Genomic DNA, 25104 nt, shown 5'->3' on the forward strand with positions numbered 1-25104 from the left:
TGTTGAAAAACGTTCACTTGTTGTAAAAAGCAAAATCTGAAATCTGAAACCAAACTGCATATACTCTATGCAATCTATTGAACAACGCTGTTCAACTACTGAAGAACATAACTATATGGGATGCAAACTGCTTGTGAAGAAAGACGACATGTTGGATTCACTTGATGGCAAGGAACGTAGCTACGATAACAGTACGAATGGTATAAATTTCACGATCAGAAAGGTGAATCTTATGTTTGTTTTCATTGTAGTTGTATGGATATTCTTTTTTTAATAAATACGTGATCCAAAACCCTGTGTTTTTTTGTGTATAATGTTGTTATGTTAAATATTGTTTACGCAATTGTCTTGTCACAAGCGGCCCAAGCTCACGTCTCGAGAAAAAGCCAACGATTAATTCATGAACGCGTCACGCGTTGTGTGACTCGGTGTTAAGTTACGAGAGGAACTGCACGCTATAAGGAATAGTACAGGGAACGAAGTATGGTCGATTTACAACGATACATATTTCGAAATATAAACATTTTTCTCGTAAAATCAATAAAACTTACTCATACCCTGTGTATCCGTTGCATAGCATGCCTATGTTTTGAAATAGGTGTATTTTCTTAAGCTTGCTTTACCATCACTGTTGTTCACATCATCTACTTTTATTACGTTGATAAAATCTGTCCAGACATCACACCAACCAACTCGCGCGCAAAGTAAGAAGACTATATTGAAGGCTTGAAATAATATTGCGATCGATTTTCATCAAGAAATGGGCCAGGAATATTCCACAATAGTGCAAATAATCGTGAAGGCGGATTGCAAAACAGCGATTGCGTGACGCTCGGTAAGCTATAAGATGACATGTTATCATATACCAGACGTAAAAACTCTTCAGATTCTTAGTCTGCATTTTGTACCCACTCTGCAGTCTGCAGTCTATATTTTGTATCCGGTCTGCAGTCTGCTGTCTGCATTTTGTACTAACAGGTATCCGTGGCACCAATACAGTTTATTTTTGGTTACATTTATTCGCAAAACACACATAATCTCCCACAAAATACCTGTGAGTGAGGTAATTCGACATTTTCGTTCTTTCCCACATTAATATTCTTCTCTCCTTTTGTAAGAATGTAGACATCACTCACAATGTTTCAAGTAATCCACCCACCCTACAAAAAAGGAACTCTTGCACGCATAGCATGCCTATGTTGTGAAATAGGCGTATGCCCTTGGCCAGACTTGAGCCCACTAATTCAGTATACTAGTCCGACACCCGTAGTATCACTACACTTGATTCCAAGGATCCAGTGCCATCCAGGTATCCCAGTTACCCTGCTCACAGGGTCTAGTTTTTTTTTTTTCCTCCGCCACAAAATGGAAAAATTGCGCAATAGTACCCAGAGGTCATTGGGCCCTCAACACCATGACATGACAACTAACTGTGATCCAATGAGGTGTTCACATGCTGATCACGCGTGTTATCTTGATGATGATTGACGTTGTCATACACGGACAGGGCCGGGTCACATGACGAATCACGTGATTTTTGCTTATAAAATCTCTTTCGTCAATTATTTTGTATTTCAACGTATTTGGATTGCGAGCATTATGGCGCGAACGCGCAAAATACTTACAGACGCATATACAAGTCGTATTAATCGCGGCTGATCCACACTAAAAGATGTTATTGAGCGGTAATTTCGGAACGGATTGAGTCGCGAACGCTTGAAAGTCATGAAAGCCTTGAATGCTTTGTATGCTAAGTATGCCAATATCGTAGTCGAAAAACGTTCACTTGTTGTAAAAAGCAAAATCTGAAATCTGAAACCAAACTGCATATACTCTATGCAATCGATTGAACAACACTACTACCGTGAGACTGAAAAACATAACTATAATGGATGCAAACTGCTTGTGAAGAAAGACGACATGTTGGATTCACTTGATGGCAAGAAACGTAGGTACGATAACAGTACGAATGGTATTAATTTCACGATCAGAAAGGTGAATCTTATGTTCGTTTTCATTGTAGTTGTATGGATATTCTTTTTTAAGAAATAAGTGATCCAAAATCCTGTGTTTTTTATGTATAATTTTATTATGTTAAATATTGTTTACGCAATTGTCTTGTCACAGGCGGCCCAAGCTCACGTCTCGGGAAAAGGCCAACGATTGATTCATGAACGCGTCACGCGTTATGTGACTCGGTGTTAAGTTACGAGAGGAACTGTTGGAAATTTGAACACGTTATAAGGAATAGTATAGGGAACGAAGTAAGGTCGATTTACAACGATAAATATTTCGAAATGTGAACATTTTTCTCGTAAAATCAATAAAACTTACTCATACCCTGTGTATCCGTTGTATTTTCTGGCGATTTCTGTCGTTTTAAGCTTGCTTTACTATCACTGTTATTCACGTCATCTACTTTTATTACGTTGGTAAAATCTGTACAGACATCACACCAACCAACTCGCGCGCAAAGTAAGAAGACTATACTGAAGGCTTGAAATAATATTGCGATCGATTTTCATCAAGAAATGGGCCAGGAATATTCCACAATAATGCAAATAATCGTGAAGGGGGATCGCAGAAAAGCGATTGCGTGACGCGCGGTAAGCTGTAAGATGACATGTTATTATATACCAGACGTAAAAACTCTTCAGATTCTTAGTCTGCATTTTGTACCTACTCTGCAGTCTATATTTTGTATCCGGTCTGCAGTCTGCTGTCTGCATTTTTTACTAACAGGTATCCGTGGCACCAATACAGTTTATTTTTGGTTACATTTATTCGCAAAACATACATAATCTACCTCAAAATACCTGTGAGTGAGGTAATTCGATATTTTCGTTCTTTCCCACATTAATACTCTTCTCTCCTTTTGCAAGAATGTAGAAATCACTCACAATGTTTCAAGTAATCCACCCACCCTACAAAAAAGTAACTCTTGCATGCATAGCATGCCTATGTTTTGAAATAGGTGTATGCCCTTGGCCAGACTTGAGTGCACTATTTCAGTATACTAGTCCGACACCCGTAGTATCACTACACTTGATTCCAAGGATCCAGTACCATCCAGGTATCCCAGTTACCCTGCTCACAGGGTCTAGTTTTTTACTGGGATACCTGTGGTAGCCCAGTCGTAAAATGCCTTTGTTTTTTTGTCGTTTTTTTTTTTTTTTTCCTCCGCCACAAAATGGAAAAATTGCGCAATAGTACCCAGAGGTCATTGGGCCCTCAACACCATGACAACTAACTGTGATCCAATGAGGTGTTCACATGCTGATCACGCGTGCTATCTTGATGATGATTGACGTTGTAATGCACGGACAGGGCCGGGTCACATGACGAACACGAGATTTTTGCCCATAAAACTATTTTGTCAGTCGTTTTGTATTTCAATGTAATTGGATTACGATCATCTGGAGCATTATGGGGCAAACGCTCAAAATACTTATAGATGCATACACAAGTCGTATTGTTCGCGGCCAATCCACACAAAAAGATGTTATTGAGCGGTAACCGTGAGACTGAAGAACAAAATTCAAATGGATGCAAACTGCTAGTGAAGAAAGACGCCATGTTGGATTCACTTGATGCCAGGGAACGTAGCTACGATAACAGTGCGAATGGTATTAATTTCACGATCAGAAAGGTGAATCTTATGTTTGTTTTCATTGTAGTTGTATGGATATTCTTTTTTAATAAATACATGATCCAAAATCCCGTGTTTTTTGGGTATAATGTTATTATGTCAAGTATTGTTTACGCAATTGTCTTGTCACAGGCGACCCAAGGTCACGTTTCGAGAAAGAGCCAACGATTAATTCACGAACGCGTCACGCGTTGTGTGACTCAGAGTAAGTTATTCTAGGAACCGTTGAAAATTTGAACACGTTATAAGGAATAGTATAGGGAACGAAATATGGTCGATTTACAACGATAAGTATTTCGAAATATGAAGATTTTTCTCGTAAAATCAATAAAACTTACTCATACCCTGTGTATCCGTTGTAGTTTCTGGCGATTGTTGCCGTTTTAAGCTTGCTTTACCATCACTATTATTCACGTCATCTACTTTTATTACATTGGTAAAATCTGTACAGACATCACACCAACCAACTCGCGCGCAAAGTAAGAAGACTATGTTGAAGGCTTGAAATTATATTACGATCGATTTTCATCAAGAAATGGGCCAGGAATTTTCCACAATTGTGCAAATTATCGTGAAGGATGATCGCGGAAAAGCGATTGCGTGACGCTCGGTAAGCTATAAGATGACATATTATTATATACCAGACGTAAAAACTCTTCAGATTCTCAGTCTGCATATTTTACCCACTCTGCAGTCTATATTTTGTATCCGGTCTGCAGTCTGCTGTCTACATTTTGTACTAACAGGTATCCGTGGCACAAATACAGTTTATTTTTGGTTACATTTATTCGCACAACACACATAATCTACCACAAAATACCTGTGTGTGAGGTAATTCGACATTTTCATTCTTTCCCGCGTTAATAATCTTCTTTCCTTTTGTAAGAACGTAGACCACTTACAATGTTTCAAGTAATCCAGCCACCCTAGAAAAAATAACTCTTGCATGCATAGCATGCCTATGTTTTGAGACAGGTGTATGCCCTTGGCCAGACTTGAGCTCACTATTTCAGTATACTAGTCCGACACGCGTAGTATCGCTACACTTGATTCCACGGATCCAGTACCACCCAGGTATCCCAGTTACCCTGCTCACAGGGTCTAGTTTTTTTTTTTTTTCCTCCGCCACAAAATGGAAAAATTGCGCAATAGTACCCAGAGTTCATTGGGCCCTCAACACCATGACAACTAACTGTGATCCAATGAGGGTGAAGATGTTTACATGCTGATCACGTGTTATCTTGATGATGATTGACGTTGTCATGCATGGACAGGTCCGGGTCACATGACGAGCACGAGATTTTCTTTTGTCGGTCGTTTCGTATTTCAACGTGTTTGGATTACGATCACCTGAAGCGTTATAGCGCAAACGCTCGAAATACTTACAGACACATACACAAGTCGTATCATGGTTCGCGGCCAGTCCACACTAAAAGATGTTATTGAGCGGTAATTTTGGACCGGATTGAGTCGCGAACTGTGTATCCGTTGTAGTTTCTGGTGATTTCTGCCGTTTTAAGCTTGCTTTACCATCACTGTTATTCACATCATCTACTTTCATTACGTTGGTAAAATCTGTACAGACATCACACAAACCAACTCGCGCACAAAATAAGAAGAGTATATTGAAGGCTTGAAATTATATTACGATCGATTTTCATCAAGAAATGGGCCAGGAATTTTCCACAATAGTGCAAATAATCGTGAAGGCTGATCGAGGAAAAGCGATTGCGTGACGCTCGGTAAGCTGTAAGATGACATGTTATTATTTACCAGACGTAAAAACTCTTCAGATTCTTAGTCTGCATTTTGTACCCACTCTGCAGTCTCCAGTCTATATTTTGTATCCGGTCTGCTGTCTGCATTTTGTACTAACAGGTATCTGTGGCACCAATACAGTTTACTTTTGGTTACATTTATTCGCACAACACATAATCTACCACAAAATACCTGTGTGTGAGGTAATTCGACATTTTCGTTCTTTTCCACGTTAATACTCTTCTTTCCTTATGTAAGAATGTAGACCACAAGTAATCCACCCACCCTACAAAAAATAACTCTTGCATGCATATCATGCCTATGTTTTAAAATAGGTGTATGCCCTTGGCCAGACTTGAGCTCACTATTTCAGTATACTAATCCGACACCCGTAGTATCACTACACTTGATTCCAAGGATCCAGTACCATCCAGGTATCCCAGTTACCCTGCTCACAGGGTCTAGTTTGGAGATGAACGAGGATTCTCTGGCTCTGCTCGTTCCCTTCGCAATTACCTCTAAATTTGTGCTAAACTAATTTTTTACCACAATTTTCTTCACAATTTTTCTTTTACATTTTTGTATTCTTGTTCGTGGCTAAGCGTAACTGGTGGAATGACAGACTTTTAAAAATCACTCCATTTATCTTTCACGTTCGCTAATCAACATCCATCTTAGCGTCGATTTCTTTAACTTAGAACAGGCTAATTCACTTGGATCTCCAAGAGGGTTCCAACATTTACTGATGTTTTTATTCGGCGGTCACGACGAAAGAGACTAAGATTCTCTAATTACTCATATGATAGACACTCTTTCGTTCCAAACCACATTGTCTTGTGAAAAAAATGAATTAATTTAGGCTTAAGTTCCTACATAATTGCTAGGCAAAAATTTTGCCGATCGGTGACCAAATCAGCTCATAAACCACGTACCGAACGCACGCTGAGCAAACTTTAGCCTTTTTTTGTGGGTAAAGTCAAGTTTGCAAAACTTGTGGAATATTGGGAACTGCTGCTATTGTATAATTTAGTTTTATCAGTTTGGCTCCTGTAAAGAGTTTACAAGCTGACGTTTCGAGCGTTAGCCCTTCTTCAGAGCGTCTCCGTCCATAAAAACGCCAAAAAAGGAACTCGGCTAATATCCATCCAGCCAACTCGACTTAACGCATGACTATACGTCATATTGTCTGCCAAATTACATAAAGTGGGTTTTACGTGTATCACAACTGTGGGCTCAGGGAGTTAAACGAAAACAAACATGGCGGCCCGAACTTGCTCTGCAGTATTCAGAGTTAAATGTGGGCTAAGTTCACCCCGAGTAGAGCATATTGCCAGGAGCTTTATACGTAGTAGGTATTTCTGTACCTCGGGAAAGGTAAGGAAAACTATCTTTTCTTATAAGCACCTACAGATCAATGTTACCGGAAAAAAAATATATGTAGCTCAAGTGAATCAGCACTTTCGTCCAAGAATAACCAATATGTTATGTATTTGATCATTTTCCATAAGAGTACTGTTGATGAAGAAGAGATTGAGAAGCTAAGCCGAACAATAAGTGATTGGTGGGATCCAAATGGTGACTTTTCCGCTCTTCATTCTATGAATAAACTCCGAGTTCCTTTTATTAAAAGCTCTCTTGAGCATCTACCTGGGGAAAATGTCACCTCCTCAAAACCTCTGAAAGGTTTTAGAATATTGGATGTCGGCTGTGGAGGTGGAATATTGTCTGAGGTAAGAGTTTTATGACCAGTTTATGAACTACCAGTATAACTGATTTTTATTATACCTCTCCTGAGAAGATTCTCTATTTTAGCCTTGTATTGAGTCAAAAGATCTCATAGCCTTCTACTGCTATGAATTCTTTGACTCAGTTATGTGTACCCAGAGCATTAATCGAGGCTATGTGTGCAAAAAATTTTTTGCATAAATTTAAATAGGTTGAAATAAATTTTCTGGACACACCAAATGTCTCCAAATATGTATGCTAAAAACCACCTCTTCCCATCAGAACTTTCTAAGCTATGACTGAGACCCAAGACCCCTTAACCTTAGACTACTTAAACATTAAGACCTCGTTGTAAAGGTAATTCCTGGAATGCTGTGATTATTTCTTCCTATTTTTTCATTGAGACCTTATGCATTGTAAGGTCTTTTCATTAATTAATGCACAAACATGATAAAAAAGTTTAACATCCAATTTTGTTTGAAAAGCTTTTTTCTCTTCTCATAGTCAAGTTTAGTTGTTTGAACCATCAGCTAATTATTAAGATGTAGTTAATATCCAATCAACTCAAAGCTGTTTATTTTTTTTTTAGCCTTTAGCAAGACTAGGTGCAGAAGTGACAGGTGTTGATGCATCAGCATTCAATATACATGCTGCCTTGAGACATGCACAATATGATTTTAAGGTGGCCCACAATGTGCAGTATAAATGCATCACAGTAGAAGAGCTAGCTGATAAGGAACCAGAATCTTTTGACTGTGTTGTTGCTTCAGAAGTTATTGAACATGTAACAGATAAAGACACTTTTATTTCTGCCAGCTCACAGTTGCTAAAGGCAAGTTTGTTATTTAGACACAAGGGCAGGTTCCAATCTTAAAACTTGTTGCATCTCTCTGGTGTTCCATAATCATCCTGATGTTTTGTGTCAACAATTTCTAGCAGATATACTATCTAGAGTGTATTTTGTACTTGAATTACTTGTTGTTCAATCAGTCAGCCCTATTTGGGGGCATAATCTGTCCATATGGGATGCCAGAATTAATGTTATTAAGAAAATAATGGAAAGAACCAGATGTTTAATCTAGCAGTGCTATATTTGATGAAGTACATCCCTTTGGCCCTACAAAAAATTTTTAGGTGACTTGAGATGCTAACATAGGGTCTTTAATTACTGGAAACATCATGAACTGCCAGATAATGAGTACATAATTTGATCAAAACAGAAAATTGGTAGCATGGGATAGCCACAGAATTTAACTCTAGAAACAATTGTTTTATGTTAGCTTTTAAACATTTTATTTTATTTATTCAGCCAGGAGGTTCTCTTGTGATTACAACAATCAACCAGACAGTTTTCTCATATGCCACAGCAATTGTAGGAGCAGAATATCTTTTGAGATTAGTGAAACCTGGAACTCATGACTGGAACAAGTTTGTGACTGTTGATGAGCTAGCAGATCTGATATCTCGAAGTATGAGATAAATTTTTTTGCACAAATTTACCATGCAGCATTTCTAAACACAAGATGAACAGAATATAGCAGAATGACCCCTAAAATGTCAGAAAAAAGTAGCATTTTGTGTCATTTGATCTTGTTCCACTGTAAAATAAGAAATCAAAAAACATCAAAACCTTTCACAGGTTACAAGCAGGGTGCCTGTACCTGCGGGGCTGGTTTAACAAGCATAAGAGGAGCCAAAAATCTGTCTTGTGTCCTGATGTAAAAAACTTTGCCTCACAAAAGCCCTAATTTTAGCTAATGCACCTACATTGTTATCTGAGCACCTTTCTGTGCAAGCCACAACCTTAGTCAAATTCTGTTGAAACACAAAACACCCCTTCTCTTGTAATGTTGCATTTTTCCATGCCATTTGATTTTTCTCATTACTTTCATTGACAAGGGGGAAAGGTAGCAATGTTTCATCAATTGTGACAGGGACTGTAGCCCCATTGTTCCTTAGCTTCACATCATGTAGATACTTCTCTCACATTCATTTTATTTCTTCATATCATTTTGATTTGCACAGATGGTGCAGAAGTTATGGATGTAAAAGGAATGTTCTTCACGCCAGTGTTTAACAAATGGTGCTGGATTGAGGATACAAGTGTTAACTTTGCCTTGAGTGCCATGAAACCTGAACAAATCTTCCCTGAGATGACATCGGAAGAAAACCCATCAAATAAGTCTGAAACCTGATTGTTAATTGTGAAGTTAACTATTTAGAATTGTAAATAAAGTATTATTATTTGATTAGTTGACCATTCTGTCTTTTTGCAAGCCTCTCAGTCTAAGTAGAAGTTTCTTTTCTCAAAAAAAATAGTCAATTATATGGTGACTCTAAAAGCCATTAAACCTTGAAATTCAAATGACTGACATCTGCACAGGCCAAAAGATAATTACTGTACATCTGACCTATCTCTCACAAGAAACTAATCACTGCCTACTTTCTAGGCTTCACTGAAAAATAATTACTGTGGAGGATTGGGAGATAGCCATACAGTCATGGAACACTCTGCTAATGCTAATTATGGTCTCTGCAGTTACTTTTTGATCTCATCATGTTATTACCTCTGGGAAGAGAATTTGGTGTTAGAAGAGGCCAAATAATGGCTTTAGTGAAGTCTTATCAAGTCAAGGAATGACTCAGGAAAAGAAAACTGAAATTTTATTACAGCTCTGTTTGTATGTGCACTATGATTGGATGATTTAGCAGGCCTTGGTTCACTGTAGCACCTACTAAAACTCAAATTAAAGTTTCTTGGTATTGAAATCTTCCCCTCTATGTGAACCCAGAGATATAAGAAGTATCTTACTAATTATGTTCTCTCAGTCTGTGCTGGATTATCACATTTTTCCACTCAGATTTATAAAAACAAATTTGTTCTGTAATTTATAGTATGGACCTCAATCTTGGTTAGTGCAAGGTATTTATAAATGACTTGACAGCAAGAGTAGAAGGAAACATTGTACTTTAATTAACTCACTGATCAGATAATTTATAACAGAGAATATATGCCTTTGATAAGGTACCCAGAATTTACTTGAGGAGGAGGATAACACCAAACATGTTAAGAGTATTTATAAATATTTATACAAAATTTTGATAAAAATAATGCCAAAATTGGTTTAATCATTCTCTTGTAATACAAACATTTTTAGCACTAGAGATATTTCTTGTCATTTGCCAAATCTTTGTTGACATTTTCCATATTTTATAAGAGATGAAAGGAAAGTGGAATAGTTGATGTTGATGTGACTTCTTAAAGGCCTATAAACAAAGAAAGAAAACCATTTGTTGAGTAAACTCTGTCTGAAAGGGAGATTAAACCCAAGAGATTCCACTGTACTTAAAGAGCTTGGAATATCAGGAAGTGGGGGGTGGGAAGTGGGGGGTGGGGAGTGGGGGGTGGGGGCAGGGAAGGAAGGGGTTGCCTTAATTGTAAATCAGTTAACCAGTTTTGAAGGATATGTTCTCATCTGCCATACCAAATACAACAATTTAAATTTTGAACCCCAAAGATGTGGCAAGCATTTGAGGTGCCTCCCATCGTGAGAGTGCCTTTAACAAGCAAGGAGCTAATTATTGCAGCACCTTCCATTGATTATGCAGTTGCATCTATGCCTCAAAGGGTGCCTGTAAAATGTAACAAACATTGTTACTTACTGAAATTCTGTGAGGCGAGTTTGCCATGGAAGGAATCCCATTATCATTTGTACATCACCAAACTTTAATGCAAGTTCAGGGTCTGGTATTCCACATGTTGCTACAATAAAAACATTCTGCATTAGAAGCTCTGTTTCCATTGAAGGTTATTATTTTGGGCATAACTAGCTCTTTACAAGTACTTAATACTAACTACATGTATCAAAACTTCAAGTTCACCGACTGTATTAACTTGATTAAATGCCACCATCAAATAAATGTTGTATTTTAGAACAAAAATGTTAATGACTGCTGCCCTTGAATAAACACCACATCATTATGCGGCATTTATTCAAATAATAGACTAAAAAAGCACACAGCAATCAGTGCTTCCATTGCAGTTGGAAATTTTGGGTGAGCCAGACAAAAATCCTTTTGTATGTACCAGTTCCGATGTCAAGAAAGCATATCCGATGTTAAATCTTTATTCACCTTATGTACTGCAGTAGCATTAACATGCAAACTGTGAAATTGAGAATGATCTAACAAATTACTTTTGAGACAAGCATCAAAACATGTTTCTTTTTTTTTATTCAGATAGTCAGTTTCCATGTTATTGTTGAGAAGATATAAATTGGATTTTAAATAAACACTGCCCTCATATAAATGCCGCTCTTTATTAAATACCACACTCGAATCAAGAAAAATTTAATAAACACTGCAGCATTTAAAAAACAGCGCCATGCATTGAAATCCACTCTGCAACACCAACAAAATAGAGATTTTAACCAGAGATTTTAAAATTCCTTGAAGCATCCAAATGCAGGATTTCTTTGTAATTCTTGACACTTATTACATCATTAAAAAAATACATTTTTTTACTGCCATTCAATTGTCAGTGATCCTGGTGAATCAAAAAAAAAGAGGCTGCTCTGTAATTTCAAACAAGGAAGAAATTCTCATTTGTTAACACTTAACCATAACCCTAACCCTGACTTACAACTGAGTCTCTTTAATTGCAGACACAGAGTTGTCACGAAAAGTGAAATCCTGATTTTTTTTACCCTTTAATTCTTAAGATTTGATTGCTAAGTCTCCCTTCTAACTGCTACACATTTCCTTTTAAATTTGATGTAATAATTTGATATTATGTCTAGATAAACTTTTAGGTGATGAGTTTGAGTATTCTCCTTAACTGTTTGCTGAATGACATACAAATGCTACGGGGAGAAGTTGCATGTTGATCACTTCTAGGAGTTAAAGGGTTAAAACTCCCACCTACTGTGCAAATGATCAAACAGTGATTAAGTTTCCTTTCCTTCCACTTACCTTTTAGAATATCATTGAAAACATCTGGCTCCATTTGTTTAGGCATTCTATGCTTCAGTTGGACTCCCTTACAAAACTCCCTTGCAGCATCAACAATGTCTCCCTTTCCATCCTGCTCAGACAGCAAGCTGATACACACTTGTGTTGGTGCTACAGAAAGAACAGCAACACAATAGTCACAAATTCACTAATTCAATAGCTGGAGTAGAGTCAACAATACTGGGCAAAAAAATTGGGGAAAGATACACATGATGACCATTAAGGAGGCACTGATACAATCTCATAGAATATGATGACTAAGATTATGGAAAGTTTGAAGACAACTTTAAATCAACAGACAGACATTCATGATAACCTTGTCTTGCATAACCAGAGAAAAAAAATGTTTGGATTAACATTTCCATGACCAATTCTAGTGCAAATGATAATTTCAAGAATGAGAAACTTGGGACAGTGTGTAAAAACAGTATACTAAAAATACAAAGTCAACTTCTGCAGTTTTTTATTTAACAAAGACTGTGCTATAGGAAAAAATTAATCACTTGATCCTCAAAATTGAGAGAAAATACCACAGCAGAGTAAGTAGATTATCCATAAGATGTATCCAGAATAGCGAGGGTTGACAGAATTTTCATGACCTTTGCTTGTCAGCTTCTATACCTGATATCCTGTCACATGCTTAACATATGACAAACCTATCTAAGGATCACATAATAAGAAAAAAACAAGAAAACTAAAAATAGTATGATAAACTTGTATGGGATCTGGACCAGGAGATACTGATAGTGCTGAAGTTCAAAGGACATAACTGTTCTTCTCCTCCTCACAATAGTCATGTCTGATGTATGAGATCAGAATCACAGCATGAGAATTAAATCACACTCTGATCTTTCTTGTGGGAATAAACCGGAAAAACTTCATTAATTGGCTATTGTGCCGGGGAGGAAATAACGTATAAAGTTCAGAGTAATATGAGAAACATGTCAATCTGGACTAAGACCCCAGGGAAGACTACGATTATCGATACGCAATAAGAGAAAAAAATAATTTTAATCATCAAACATCCATGTTATTAGAACCCAAATAAAAAAAGATAAGCATCACAAAGCCTTACAACCAAACAAATATACATTGCTCTGACTTACCAAGGATCTCACAATCGAATTTAACGTCTTTTGTTCTCAGAACAAATGTGTATTTGCTGGATTCATCTGTAAAAACTTCTTTTTGCTTCCGAATAATTTCACTTGAGAAGACTGCAACATTCTTCTTCAGTATGCCTGAAAACGAGCAATATTCTTTTTACAACTGATTCGAAAAATGCATTGAGGTTTGTTACATTTGAGGGTAAAGTAAATTACATCATACTGAGTACAGGCAAATTGAAATTGTACGACCTACCCTCTTTATCGTAAACGCTGATGTAAGGAATTCCCATGGCCATTGACCAGACGATAAGTTGAGCCAGGTCTACAAAACTGATATCGGACTCTAGAACCATGAAACTGATGTGTCTTGGAATTTTCTTAAGGTTTAGTGAATCGTTCTTAATATTTCCATATGTACACGTTCTCGAACTGATCGAGAAATAACTCCTAATTCCGTCAAACAAAATAGCTATGATCCATCTTATGTACAACAGTAGATGTATAAAACTGAGAAAACATTTTAAGACCCACATCGTGGGCAAAATACTAGGTAAATCAGGGTTAGCACCACTCCATTACTATTTTGTAAAACTTTCCATGGACCACCAGTCAAAAGTGACAGCGTGTGAGCATGCGTGTAAACCATATATACCTTCGTTCGACTTCCGGTGATCTTTCAACACGCGTTGCGTGACAAATCTTCTGATAAAAGTGTCGTAAGCAGGTGTACGTACAAGCGAGCCACAAAATAAAATTGAGATCTCGAGACATGAAGAAATGAATTTTCAGTTTTCCCTTTAAACTAAATAAGAATGTTATAATATAATGATTGCATACTGGCAAATTTGTCCCTTTTCGTTTCCAAGGTAACAGTTACACTAATGAAAATATTTTCTTAAGTGTCCTCGTGGCGGAATATTTAACAAAAATATTCGGAGTTTACGTCAAAGAAGTGACATGATACTTAACGGGAAACGAAATTGAACGAACGCTTGAGTAGATTTCCTCCGTTTCGTCTCTATTTTTAAATTTTTAAATTTTTATTTTTATTTTGGAAAATAAGAATGGTAAGAGTTTGAAACATCTCTGTTGCGTATCGGTCAGTTGCCGCTTCAAAGTTGTCCATTTTCAATTTTTCATAATCAAGTTGAGGAGTCCTGAAATGTCTGTTTACACGATTTAACTCAGCAAAATTTTTAAGAGCAAAACTGGAGGCATGACTTTCTTTATAGTTATCGAGAAAGAATTGGTAACATTTGTTATTTTCTGATTGTTCCTCCTTCTTCTTATCTTCTTTTTCTTCTCCTTACCCTTCCCTACTTTCTACGACAGCTAAATACACAATTGCGTGGGATTTTCCTTACTTCTGCGGAAAACCCTTAGCTTGATTCAGGCGCAGTTGATCATGTGTTCCGATCCAACGGTCTTGTGAGAAGACTTCCGGTAAGCCGTGAGCCTGATGGGAGTCTGGACAAGAATGAGACTGAGTAAAGGTGTCCTAATCTTAATGGCGGAAACAATATGGCGCCGGTTTTCAGAACTTGTTGTGGTTTTCTACAAATACAAACGGCCTACAGAGTTTCTAATCCTCGATTATGCCTGCAATCAGGTTTGAATGCAGGATCTAGATACTCGTACCGATGGTCTACCTTACAGGTAAGGGAAGTTATGCGTGCCTTGCAAATAGTTACGAAAAGTAACAATATTTGAAATGATTTGCGCCCGGTTTGAAACATGCTAGATTATTATAACTCCACGAAGACAGTTTTCTATCCCCTGTGTTGTTGATTGAAATATGGAGTCAACAAAAGACTTAAACATAGCGATGAACTGTAGCGAAAAGTTTTTCCCTTACCCTCGACTACCCTTGACCCTTTTCTTGTACTAGTGAGCTTCTTCGTCTTTTGATGAAAAGGTGATAGAGCTAGGATTCAAGGCTACTGAATAACTCATCATCATCATCAGTTCCATTAAATAAAACTTTTTAGGCACTATAAATATATGTTTCAATTGATATCATGGAGTTAAGTTATGACTCGATCAGGTTGTCTGATCATCAGAGCTAGAAGAAAAGGAATGCTGTCTGTAACAGTGACTGACATTTCAAAAACCTGAGCGGAAGTGATCCTTGAGTTACACTGTTATCCCCAGTGTGATAAAAGAAATGATCAGCATAGGCAAATTCCTAATTTCTGTAGAAATCTGCCAATGGAGAACATACCTCTCATATATGCATAAGTGTTATCATTTTCCTTTTTTTAATACATTCTACACAATTTTCCCTCAGACAATTGGGTGATCTGTTTCAATAGAGGATCTTGGACTCCTTTATAGATTATACCCAGGCATTTTGAGCCATGAATTTGAATTTAAAAAATAAATATATAAATAAATTAACTAACAGTTTGCATTTGAATTCAAGGGCTCTTGTGGACACCATTTAGGACCAAAGCCAGCTGCAACAAAAATATTACCTTTGCTGAGCAGCAGATTTGCTTCTTTTAAGGTAAAGTCACTGTAATATATTTTTGTACTTGCAAAGTACATTTAAATGCAGCCCTGTGTGCCTTAAGGTATTATAGGTATCAGTGTCAGCAAACCTATCTTTGCAAGTAAATTGGCCTCCATTAAGAGTTTCTAAAGCTGGGGTTTCAAGCATTAGCCCTTTGTCAGCTGTAGTCAAGGGCTAATATTTAAAATTTCAGGTTTAGAAAGTTGTAATGGTGGCAGATTTACAATATTAACTCAGTAAGTAAAACCAAATTGTCTTGTAATATCCCCTACTACTCAGCACCAAAGTTTCTTTAGAAACTTACCCCTTTTATCTACTTTTGGAAGCTTGGCATTCCTGCTGCAAGTTTTTCAAGGTTTCAAATACAGCTTGGAGTATTTATGAGCTTTGCTTCTCACCTCTGGATAGGATTTTAACCTCTTGTAAGTTGCCCCCAGCATTTGTCTAGTTTTCCTGTGAGTTTGCTGATACCCACTTGTGCTCCTAAGTGGATAAAGGTACTTTGCTATGCCTTTCATCCAAAATTTTGCAAGAGTTTAGGTCCAAGTTGTTCAAAGTTTGGATAATGCTATCCACTGGTTACAACTCTGGTGGATAGCACACTACTTCTTATAGATGGTTATCCACTGGATGATAAATTGTTGGTTGGATAACATTATTTGTCCTTTAAACTATGAGTGCTAGTACAATGACTATAGGGCCACATTCTCATCAGAGAGGAAAGTGGGTGTAATCTTTTTAATACACTGAGGATCACATGATTAACTCATTTAAACTGGCTTCATTTTACAAACAACATTCAAATTGGATCCATTCTTAAGAAGATTTCTATGTTGCATCAACAGCCAGGACTCCTCTTTGTGAGTAAGCGGCAGCAACATGGAGGTGCCAATATCACAGGAAAAAGCCTGAAAAGTGTGTCATCCACAGATGGTTTGTCAATAATTAAGAGAATGTTAAAACATGTTTGGCCCAAAGACAGACCTGATCTGAAGAGAAGAGTGGTTGCTGCCGTAGTTCTGCTAATTGGAGCCAAGGTTTGTTCACCTACAAACATGAGTGAATTCTTACCATGAGATTTTACTAATATTATACTTTAAGGCTTAGTTTTAAAGGCAATCCAATACACAAACTTCAGTCTTTTGACTGCCAAGATTAGTAGCATCTGATTTCTCAAACTGATTTTACTAAAGAAGCTATTGATTGTTAAACAAATTCTCCTTGTCAGTGCCTTAGGAAATGCTTAAAAGGACAGTGTAGAGAATATGCATGCTGATGTTGGGAATAAAGGATTAAGGCATGTCAAATCAGCTATTACACCCAGGGAAAAAAAGCTTAAGTGTGATAGTTGGCATAACACTTGCCTTGAGGGCTTTGTTAGTTTTGGGGGAAAAATGAAAAGAAAGACACCTTAATTACAAAAGGGCTTGAAGTAAGGTTAGCTCCAGAAGGAACACTTTACGAAACTCCTCATATATGTCCAGCTTTTTCAATCCTAACTCTTTTTCAAGAACCAGCCTTCTCTCCCCCAATATGGCCCTTTATCACTTATTTATCTGTAGATACTTATGCAGTGACTAACTATGTGATAGTTCATCATAGTTAGTTATATGATAAGCTAAATTATACACGCATTTTTAATAATTCTTACTTGCAATCTATTGGAGAACAGGTGCATAGCCAAATCACCATCAACAGCATTTTGTTTTTTATCATATAAAACAAACATATTCCATGTTGCCATGGATTTGTACAGTAATGAATCACAAAAAAGTCGAACTCTGGTAAGAACATCCCTCAGCTGCGACTTATTTGTCACCTTTTTTGTTCTCACCATATTTCAACATCCTCTGCAATCCATTACTGAACAGATGTACAGCAACAGGGAAAGTAATTGTTTGTTTGTATACAAGCAACACATAAGGCAGTTAATATTAAATAACAATGTTGCTTGTCAGATGGCCACTGTCAAGTTTAATGACTATCAGATTTACATTATTTCAACTTATCAAATGTGACTGTTAGGACACTTGTGATTTACCACCAAATCTTTTTCCTTCAGCTAACAAATGTCCAAGTACCATTCTTGTTTAAGTACGCTGTAGATTACTTGAACAACATGGACTCAGCATCCTTGGTTCAAACAGCAGGTGGAACTGTCTTCACAGCATTGACAGCACTACTATTGGGATGTGAGTAGTGTTCCTTTGGTTGAATTGTGGAAACTAGCTTTTAGGGGAATCATCTGTATAAATTTTTGTCATGGAGGCTGTAGTGTGAATGTCAAACATACAAAGTATCTCCACATGCCTGATCACTTCACGGCAATCACATTGAATTCCTAGTCTCTTTTGTTATTCTCCCTGCCAACAGTTATACCTTCCCTTGCAAATTACAAAGGAGACTTTGTTGTTTCATATAAGGATAACACCTCTTTAACTGATAAGGTTGATAAGATTGTCCATTGATTTGTTTAACTTGTCAACTTTCCTGTTATCTCCTTCATGTTCAGATGGAGCAGCCCGCACAAGTGCATCTCTTTTTAATGAATTAAGGAATGCTGTCTTTGCAAAGGTTGCCCAAGGATCCATCCGTGTTGTTGCAAAGAGGACATTTCTTCATCTCCATAACCTGGACTTAACCTTTCATCTAACAAGAAAGACAGGTGCTTTGTCCAGAGCCATCGACAGAGGAACAAGGTATGGTTTTATTGTTTTATTAAACCCCATGATATACTTCCTCAAACTAAATAACAATCCAAGTTAATCATAAATTTTTTTTCATGGAATTTTTTCAGAGGTATCAATTTCATTTTAAGTGCTTTGGTGTTTAACATCTTCCCAACAATATTTGAGGTGTCACTTGTGGCTGGAATCTTGGTGAGTTGGTGGAAATAAGTTTTTGTTTCATTTTAATAGCTTGTTTGTCATGCAATAAGGTTTTGTTCAATAACAAATCTTTTGCTTTGCAGACATACCGATGCGGTAAAGAATTTGGACTAGTGACACTGGCTTGTCTAGCAACATATGTAGCATTCACACTGTCTGTCACACAATGGAGGTACATAGTTCTCTCTATTACAGAACAGTAAATGTATTTATTACATCCATTTTGAAATTTCTGGTTGGCCAAGCCTGATAATGCCTCTCAACATAATGATTAATTTCTTTACTAGAAAATTTATTTGCTTTAAATTGTATCTTTTTGTCACTCACTGAGATTGTATTACTGAAACAATGCAACCAACCTGATTGGCTTTCAGAAAAAGAATTTATTCAAAGAACATACATATAGTCACATCTCTTTCCTCTAAGAAACCGTCTACCAGAATCTGGTGTGTTTTGGTGGGTACCAATATTTGATTGGTCTGAGACCATTAAAATATTGGTACCCACCAAAGTCTTGTAAATTGTGCTCTAAATTGATGTAATTTAGTGAAATCATACTATCTCTTGCAATTCTGAACCAATCTCCTGCTGCAGCTTGTTTAATTTTGCGTTCTGTTGCTTCCATAAATTATTTTAGAACCAAGTTTCGAGTGCAAATGAATAAAGCAGATAACCAAGCTGGCTCTCAAGCCATTGACTCACTTATCAACTATGAGACAGTTAAGGTAGGTATGGCCTATTATATGGAATGCTTAGCTGGCAGAAGGGAATCCTGTCACAATTATGCAATAGTATTTAAACCCTTTGATCTCTTAGAATGACGAGCATCCAATTTCTCCTTACAATATCACCCCTTAAGGTCACGAGGAAAGGAAGTGATCACCAACTAAAGAAGCTCCTGACTGTTAAACAAATTCTCCTTGTCAGCGCCTTACAAAATGTGAGGAGAACAGTATGGAGAATACTCATGCTGATGATAGAGTGTAAAGGGTTAAAATGCTCAAGGAGAGTGAATAATCAAAAGCAGTCATTAAGAAGGATATTAGAAGTGATAAGCCTCTATAAATCTCAAAATTAATTTAGTGATGGTTTTGTTTTATCTATGACAGAATATCTTCAAATTTCCTTGAAAACTTTGTTGTGTTTCAAAATGTCTTCAAAGAAGCCAGTCAGGAACCCCATGTTTGACCTCCTGTATGTCTTCGTTTATTTTTTTCCCTTTCGTTTTCTTTCAGTATTTTAACAATGAAAACTATGAAGCCAAGAGGTATGACGAACTCCTGGCAGATTACGAGAAAGCATCCCTCAAAACCACAACAAGTTTAGCTTTGCTCAGCTGGGGTCAGAATTTTATTTTCAGCGCTTCTTTGAGCGCAGTTATGATACTGGCCAGCAGACAAATTATGCAAGGTACGTTTGAATCAAATTTACGTGAAGTTTTGAAGCCTTAATGCCATTTATCGTCATCACTATTCGTCCATTTTGCCACGCCCACTGTTTTAAACTACCATTCGTAGGTGATATCAACACATGTGTGCTGTGGAAATAATTCTACTTCAAAGGGGGAGGGTTGGTTCTTGAGCACTCTGAATATAGCCGGGAAAACTTTACCCAGCCGCTTGAAGTCCACTCTTCCCCCTCTAAACGTTAACAATTTGGACCGCGAGGAAACTACAGGGCTGCGCAAAAGTGTTGCGCCTGCACAGGCAACAGTATATACGTAGGACTAAAGGCCCAGTTGCACTCGTTCATCCTGGTTAGCGTAAAACCTGCAAGCGAGTAAGTTGACATTTTCTGTTCTTTTCCGGTCAGGAACCATGTCTGTAGGTGATCTAGTGATGGTGAATGGTCTGCTATTTCAGCTCTCTGTACCTCTTAACTTCCTCGGTTCTGTGTATCGTGATATCAGGCAGTCTCTTGTGGACATGCAAACATTGTTTGATCTTCACAAGGTCTCCTCAGCTATCAAGGTAGTAAAGAAAGTTAAAACTTGTTTGTTTTCCTTTGTCTAGGCTTCAGTGACGGTTAAAGACGGGCATGTTTTTAAGGAAAGGCAACGTTTTGGGAACTGGTGGTCGGAGTGTTTTGTTTTTCTAGTGTTTACAGGGTTGATTTTCCCACCACGGCCACTGCGGGTACAAAGTTGCACGGGAAACTGCTGAAGAATAATGAGCCTTTCCGCGTTCAAAACAAAACAACAAAAAGACAAAATCAACACATTTCTTATTACTTTTTTCTGTAGGTCAAACCTGGTGCTTTTCCACTCGTTCTTAGAACTGGTGATGAAAAATCACATGTTATCTTTGACAATGTGGTATTCGGCTATCTGCCAAACCAGAATATCCTTAACGGACTGACGTTCACAGTGCCAGCTGGAAAGAAGATTGCTATCGTAGGAGGCAGCGGCTCAGGGTATTCTTATTGAATAAAAAAACTTTTGAATCTAAGGAACCACAAAACACAGAATTAAACCCACTTTTTACTAGATCTCCCTTCATAGAGATCTCGTAGGGAAAGTGACGTATGCGGGACGCGCGTTTCTCTGCCCGCGGGAAGATTTGAGACGAGTCGAGGAGAGGTATGCTGGGAGTCTGGCACTAGACCACTTACAGACATCTCACCTGATTGCTTTGCACAAAGCCTCGTAGTTTTCCGCGGGCGAAGAAACACTCGTACAGAAGCGCTGGTCATGAGGGCCAACTCGCACGTACAAATAAACCGATTGAATTGTAAGGGTAGAAATAGGTAAATGGCACTCAGACAGAAGCTTTTACAGTGTTGTTCCTTCATTTATTTATCTTTTGTATTCTTTTTACCAGGAAATCCACCATTGTTCGTTTGCTGTATCGATTCTATGACCCCACAGGTGGTCGTATCCTTGTGGCTGGCCATGATATTCGAGATCTCACGATTGATTCATTGCGACAAGCTATAGGAGTTGTACCACAAGTATGGCTGCACTTTGTTAGACACGCCCCGGTTCATCTTATTTACTTACAGAAACTTAGAATCACTAGCTTTAAGTCGTATAACTGTCACCTGCACAATAAATTTTTTTCAAGGTTAAATGTCGGGTTTAAATCGCGTTTTTCTGAATTTTTCTTTAATATAAAATGTAGTTTGACCTCGCACAATTGCTCGCATCCCAACCATTAAGTTTATTGTCGTTGTCACCTATCAAAAGTTGAATAGCACTTCTCATCATTTTGGCAAATGGGATTGTTCATGGATTACTAGTCCTTAACCGGCCTTCATTTCCTTCAGCGCCTTCAGTTTCTGCCATCTGATTCGTAATTCACTTATCTGGCTGCTACATATTTGTTTTTTCTGAATCAGTAAGGAAAATTTGGTGTTAGATTAAGGTTCATCCCGTCATCCCATCATCTTTGCTGGTGAACGGAGGACCGGGTATGTACCTTGTTGACGATGACCGATCCCCCCCTTGAACCCCCCGCTCTCCCCTCCAGGCGATCAATAATTATTGGGTCCTAGTCTTATGACATTGTAAAGAGAAGTTACATGTTTATGTTTTCTGGTTGTTAAAGATTGACATTTAACAAGGGGGTAAGTTTCTAAAGAAATAGTGGTGCTGCGTCGGAGAGAGAGTATAACAAAGTAATTTGGTATTGTCAAGTGAATTGATAGCATAAATTGGCGCCGTAAAGAGTTTCAAAGTTAACGTTTCGAGCGTTAGCCCTTCGTCATTCGTCAGCTTTGAAATTCTTTCCGGTGGCCAATTTACGTTATCAACTCAGTTGATAATAATAAATTACAAAGACTGACATTGACCTCTTCCTCATCAGGACACAGTTCTGTTTCACAATGACGTCTTCTACAACATAAACTACGGGCGCATTGAAGCTACACAAGATGAAGTTTACGAGGCAGCTAAGATGGCGGAGATTCACGATGCAGTACAACGCATGCCTAAGGGATATCAAACTCAGGTCGGAGAGCGTGGTTTAAAACTTTCCGGCGGCGAAAAACAAAGAATAGCTATTGCAAGGGCTATATTGAAAAACCCACCCATACTAATGTACGATGAGGCCACTTCCTCGCTGGATTCTATCACGGAAATGGTAAGATTTCATCAGAAGTTTACCTTCCATAGCGCCAGGGAGTAGTAGATAAGCACTCTTCACCCTTACACCCTAACATCAGTAAGCATTAATTCTTATCAGTGAGCGTATTCTCCCAACTTTTCTCCATATATTTCCCATGGTATTCATGAGGAGAATTCTTCTTTTGTGGGTGATCTTTTTTTTTTTTTTCATAACCTGTTCCAGACGTAAGACGAAGCGCGATAGTTAACTGCGCTTCTAGTTGCGAAGGACTGGAAAAATGAGAGAGGTTTGGGTCGGGTCGGGTAAAGAACGCCTGTAACTTTTCGTGACCTCAATGTTTGATTCAGCACCGATGGTGCCAGGAAAAATTAGATGCATGTCACTGTCAAGGGTTATAAGGTTCATGAAGAGGCCGGATGATGCATCCCGAACTCTGATTATCTTTTATGATTGAGATGTATCTTAGAGCGGATTCCCCATTCATACCCCAGATGGGATTTTATCGGCCCATTGCATAATTATCAACCTTAACAATTTTTCAAGCTGGCAGTAGTTTCACTTTTACTGTCGTGGGACTGAGGTAATAGAAACATGGTAATTACTGAACACAGAGTTAACTGCCCCGGCCTTTTAGTTTTTATTTGCATCAAGCCCAGCATTAGCACTAAGTAGATTCTGGAAAACTTGTCTCCGAGTGAAGAGAGGCAGACTGTTCAGAGTAAAAAGCGTAGAGTGCATTTAGCTAGCAAGCACTAACACTTTGTCACCAATTAATACTTCAGAATATTCTGGACAGTCTTAAACGTGTTACAAAAGACCGTACCTCTATCTTCATTGCTCATCGACTGTCCACAGTGGTGGACGCAGACGAAATTCTTGTTTTGGAAGAGGGCCGTGTGCGTGAGAGAGGTTCTCATTATTCACTCATCACAGACTCAAACAGTTTATACGCTCATTTGTGGCACAAGCAGCACGAGGCACATAGAGTCGACATTCATAGAACTCAGGTCGATGATACGTCAGCTGCTGGGATGTAATGTGCTAGGAAACTGGAACTAACGTGGAAGCGTGGCGTTTGATGTTCAATTTTCATTGTCATTTTGAGGCAATGAAGAGTGTTTTAGAAATGAGTGGGCAACTAGCAATCTCTTCGTAAACACACTAAGCAATTTTAAACGCATTTTGTAGAAAGACTGTCTCTCAATTGGTAATAATTTTATTAACGTAACTTATTTCAATGTTGGAAACCCGCTCAGATATGTTCTAGTTGCCATTACTGAAAGAGTAGGAAAAAAACGCGGGATAGAATTTTACCAGCGGTAAACGCAGGACAAGGTGCCACTGGTAGAAAACGCGAGAAAATATGTCAGCGGACGGGTGGAAAACGTGGGAAAAACGTTTGTCCCGTATCACATGATGGAAAAGATAACCTAAGGTACTTGTGGAATTTGTGGGTAAAAATGTTGAACCAGGCATTTTACCGGGTAATGTCAGAGCTACAATCACCATTAACTTGAGCGGTCGATAAGCTTATGTGTTTAATTATATTTGTGAGAACCACACCATCATCTGTCCATGGCATTGACAGTTAATTTGTTAAAAAATTTTTCTTTTTTATACGCAATATGTTTTTCAAATACAGACATTTCATCATTGACAATTTCCGACGAATGATTAAGTCATTCTGGATTCAAAACCATCAGATATTGCTTCAATTACTAATATTCAGACGAAATATAATTATATAGGAAACAAGACATGGTTTCTTCGTCAAGACCCTGACATGAGCTAAGAAACCTGGCTGCTTCAATTAAGATATTTTGCGAAGTGTTAACTTCACAGATAGATTCCATGTTACCGTGTGTATGTTCAGAATTTTGACGTCATCTCTGACGAATTACTTTACAGACCCACGGAAACGTAGCATCTCTATGTTTTATATGATTATAAGCAAAACGTTGTGAAGAGTGACCTCATCTATGCGTCTTTCCATTGATAGATTATAAGGAAAAACCAATAAAATACGTGCATGATTACGCTAATCATAAATTATGTACATCGCTGTGCATTTTCATCGTGAAATTTATGTTAAGTGAAGTGATAGTTCCTTCACTGCAGATATTGCTCGCCCTCTGGCTTTTCCGCTGGGGCGGATCCAGGATTGTTCTCAGGAGGGGGTGCACCTCTAAAAAATGACGTAAATGACATGCGACGAAAACAAATTTTAAAACCCGACAACGAAGAAGACTTACGACTATTCACTAAGAATACGCAGCAAACTTAACGGCAGATTCGGTATAGCTGTGAAGTTATACCGAATCTGCCGTTAAGTTTGCTGCGAAGTTAACTGTGAAGTTATATTAGAAAGCTACTGATCATCTCGGAGAAT

The 25104-nt window shown here is 37.9% G+C and overlaps 3 protein-coding genes and 1 long non-coding RNA gene across 5 annotated transcripts; 3 read left to right on the plus strand and 1 right to left on the minus strand.

The window, feature by feature from the left end:
* The first annotated feature begins 910 nt into the window (after nucleotides 1–910).
* LOC149041778 (uncharacterized) lies at nucleotides 911–3999 on the plus strand. 2 transcript variants are annotated; one of them, XR_016179168.1, is made up of 2 exons: nucleotides 911–1995; nucleotides 2128–3999. It is a non-coding gene; the product is annotated as an uncharacterized LOC149041778 (long non-coding RNA). The 2 variants fall into 2 exon arrangements; XR_016179167.1 differs by having other exon boundaries at nucleotides 911–1952.
* A 2655-nt stretch (nucleotides 4000–6654) lies between these two features.
* Nucleotides 6655–9382, plus strand: LOC113666715 (uncharacterized). Its single transcript, XM_089181270.1, has 5 exons — nucleotides 6655–6781; nucleotides 6916–7137; nucleotides 7722–7968; nucleotides 8446–8601; nucleotides 9158–9382. The coding sequence occupies exons 1-5, from the start codon at nucleotides 6665–6667 to the stop codon at nucleotides 9325–9327; spliced, it is 912 nt and encodes a 303-aa protein (XP_089037396.1). The 5' UTR covers nucleotides 6655–6664; the 3' UTR covers nucleotides 9328–9382.
* Nucleotides 9383–10083: 701 nt separating this feature from the next.
* Nucleotides 10084–13869, minus strand: LOC113666726 (dehydrodolichyl diphosphate synthase complex subunit Nus1). Its single transcript, XM_027182518.2, has 5 exons — nucleotides 13505–13869; nucleotides 13249–13383; nucleotides 12104–12253; nucleotides 10796–10895; nucleotides 10084–10399 (listed from the first exon to the last, which is right to left on the minus strand). Exons 1-5 carry the CDS (start codon nucleotides 13782–13784, stop codon nucleotides 10309–10311), a joined length of 756 nt encoding a protein of 251 aa, XP_027038319.2. The 5' UTR covers nucleotides 13785–13869; the 3' UTR covers nucleotides 10084–10308.
* Nucleotides 13870–14715: 846 nt separating this feature from the next.
* LOC113666573 (iron-sulfur clusters transporter ABCB7, mitochondrial) lies at nucleotides 14716–24764 on the plus strand. The gene is made up of 14 exons (XM_027182370.2): nucleotides 14716–14907; nucleotides 15674–15757; nucleotides 16609–16800; nucleotides 17826–17955; nucleotides 18276–18462; nucleotides 18561–18642; nucleotides 18735–18823; nucleotides 19289–19376; nucleotides 19887–20061; nucleotides 20464–20621; nucleotides 20894–21063; nucleotides 21471–21600; nucleotides 22455–22730; nucleotides 23498–24764. Exons 1-14 carry the CDS (start codon nucleotides 14773–14775, stop codon nucleotides 23750–23752), a joined length of 2151 nt encoding a protein of 716 aa, XP_027038171.2. The 5' UTR covers nucleotides 14716–14772; the 3' UTR covers nucleotides 23753–24764.
* The last annotated feature ends 340 nt before the right edge of the window (nucleotides 24765–25104 follow it).

The sequence above is a fragment of the Pocillopora damicornis genome, chromosome 8 (assembly GCF_964200805.1).
Source record: "Pocillopora damicornis chromosome 8, jaPocDami1.2, whole genome shotgun sequence".
NCBI lineage: Eukaryota > Metazoa > Cnidaria > Anthozoa > Scleractinia > Pocilloporidae > Pocillopora > Pocillopora damicornis.